The sequence below is a fragment of the Aegilops tauschii genome, chromosome 2 (assembly GCF_002575655.3).
Source record: "Aegilops tauschii subsp. strangulata cultivar AL8/78 chromosome 2, Aet v6.0, whole genome shotgun sequence".
NCBI classification, from domain to species: Eukaryota; Viridiplantae; Streptophyta; class Magnoliopsida; order Poales; family Poaceae; genus Aegilops; species Aegilops tauschii.
Genome location: NC_053036.3, coordinates 347,090,294 through 347,092,690, shown reverse-complemented (window position 1 = coordinate 347,092,690; position 2,397 = coordinate 347,090,294). Strand labels below are relative to the sequence as shown.

The 2,397-nt window shown below is 51.6% G+C and overlaps 1 protein-coding gene across 1 annotated transcript; it reads right to left on the bottom strand.

Annotated features, from left to right (window-relative positions):
* Positions 1-374: 374 nt before the first annotated feature.
* LOC141041006 (uncharacterized) lies at positions 375-981 on the bottom strand. The gene is made up of 2 exons (XM_073507118.1): positions 538-981; positions 375-431 (listed from the first exon to the last, which is right to left on the bottom strand). Exons 1-2 carry the CDS (start codon positions 979-981, stop codon positions 375-377), a joined length of 501 nt encoding a protein of 166 aa, XP_073363219.1.
* Positions 982-2,397: the final 1,416 nt, after the last annotated feature.

Sequence of the window (2,397 nt, the reverse complement as noted above, 5' to 3'; positions counted from 1 at the left end):
CCCATATAGAGCTTCATAGGGTGACATCTTCAGGCTAGTCTGGAAACTATTGTTGTAAGAGAACTCGGCATATGGCAGACAATCTTCCCATTTGGGTCCTTGGGCTAGAACACATGCTCGAAGCATATCTTCAAGTATTTGATTTACTCGCTCGGTTTTCCCGTCTGTCTGAGGATGATAGGCTGTGCTATATTTTAGTGCGGTCCCCAAAGCTTGATGGAGACGTGACCAGAAAGCCGAGGTAAAAAAAGAACCTCTGTCGGAAGTGATAGTTCTTGGCACTCCATGCAAACTGACTATTCTGGACACATACAATTGTGCGAGCTGATCGGCTCGATACGTGGTTCGGATGGGAATGAAATGGGCTAACTTGGTCAGTGTGTCCACCACGACCCATACTGCATCATTGCCTCGGTGAGTCCTTGGTAGTCCTGTGAGGAAATACATGCGGACATCATCCCACTTCCATTGCGGAACGGGTAGAGGTTGGAGGAGTCCGGCTAGTTTCTGGTGTTCTGCCTTCACTTTGTTGCATACATCGCAACAAGCAACAAAATAGGCGATGTCCTTCTTCATCCCATCCCACCAAAATATCTGCCGAAGGTCTTCGTACATTTTGGTACCTCCGGGGTGAATGGAATACGAAGATTCATGCACTTCTGTCAAGATCTTCTTTCTTAAGTCTGCTTGATCAGGTACACAAATCCTTCCTCGGAACCTTAGTGTACCTTGCTGATCCTTAGAGAAATCCTGGGTCTTGCCTTCTAGCATACGATTGACATGTTTTTCTAGAACTGGGTCGTCTGACTGGGCCCTGCAGATTTCATCCTCGAGAGTAGGGGTAACATCCATCATATTAGAAATACCAGTATCCACATTAACCAAATTGAGCTGAGTGATCTCTTCCTGAAATTCAGGAGGCAAGGACTCCATCATGGCATTCAGACTGGCAGGCTTGTGGCTGAGGGCATCGCCGACCATGTTGGCCTTACCCGGATGATAATTAATTCCAAGGTCATAATCCTTGACTAATTCGAGCCATCTTCGCTGTCGGAGGTTTAAGTCCGGTTGAGTGAATATATACTTGAGGCTTTTGTGGTCGGTAAATATCTGACACCTTTTTCCAATGAGATAGTGTCTCCAAAATTTTGAAGCATCACTACAAAAAAAGACACATCCGTGACATTTTGGGCCGAACGAAATTTTTTTTCTGTCATATATATGACACTTCTATGACGATAATTGTGACAAACCCGGTATCATCATAGATGTGGTGGGCTCCTACTTCTATGACAAAAAACCATGACAGAAAATGGGCTTTTCTTCCTGGGCGGGCCGGAGACGCAGCTGCATGACATTCTTTGGGCCGTCCATGACGGAAAAAACCATGGTAGAAGCGAGGGCGAGGAAAATTTCGGGGAGTTCCCGGTTACGGTGGGAGGTCGGGGGCCGAGCGATGCACGTTTCTCTCGTACACGTACGCGCGTGTGTGCGAGGCGTTGGCCCTAACTGAACCCGAGCGAGGCGTTGGGCTCTAACTGAACCCGAGCGATTGCACTGCAGGGTACGCGTTACTGAACCTGAGCGATCGATCGATGGCTGTTAACTGAACCCGATCGAGCGATTCCTTCGCTACTGCTGCTAACTGAAGCTGATCGATGCTGCCTCTGGATGAACAGTGAGCGTTGCTGGGGGGTTTGGATGAACAGTTCCCGGTGGGGGTGGATGAACAGGACCCCGTGGTGTTGCCTCTGGATGAACAGGACCCCGATCGATCGAGCCAGTTGGGGCTGGATGAACAGGACCCCGTGGAGGGCAAGATGAACAGGACCACCCCGTGGAGGGCAGAATGAACAGTAGACGGTGGAGGGCTGGATGAACAGTAGCCCGTGGAGGGGTGGTTGAACAGGAGCCCGTGGAGAGGGCTGGTGGAACAGTAGCCGGTGGAGTAGCGCGTGGTGGAGGCTGGATGAACAGGAGCCCGTTGATGAACAGTCATAGGTGGAGGCTGGAGGAGGTCGACGGTGGATGAACAGTAGCCCGTGGAGGCTGGAGGGGGTCGACGGTGGAGATGAACAGTATCCCGTGGAGTCCCGTTTTGCGGTACGCCACACCCCTCCCGATGAACAGGACCCCCGTTTCGACCGTAGCGCTCCAACACAAGTCCGTTTCCTCCGTTTTGCGGTACGCCACACCCCTCCCGATCAACAGGACCCCCGTTTCGACCGTAGGAGGTCCGTTTCCTCCGTTTTGCGGTACGCCAAACCCCTCTCGATGAACAGGATCCCGTTTCAAACGTGGCCGGTCAAACACAAGGCCGTTTCCTCCGTTTTGCGGTACGCCATGCCTCGTTTCCATCGGCTGTTCCGTCCAAGCCCTCCCGATGAACACGACGAC

Coding starts and splice junctions, on each gene's coding strand:
- LOC141041006 (XM_073507118.1), bottom strand. CDS start 981: ATGGTCGGCGATGCCCTCAGCCACAAGCCTGCCAGTCTGAATGCCATG. Junction 432..537: donor ATTTTGTTGCTTGTTGCGAT/GTATGCAACAAA, acceptor ATTTCCTCACAG/GACTACCAAGGACTCACCGA.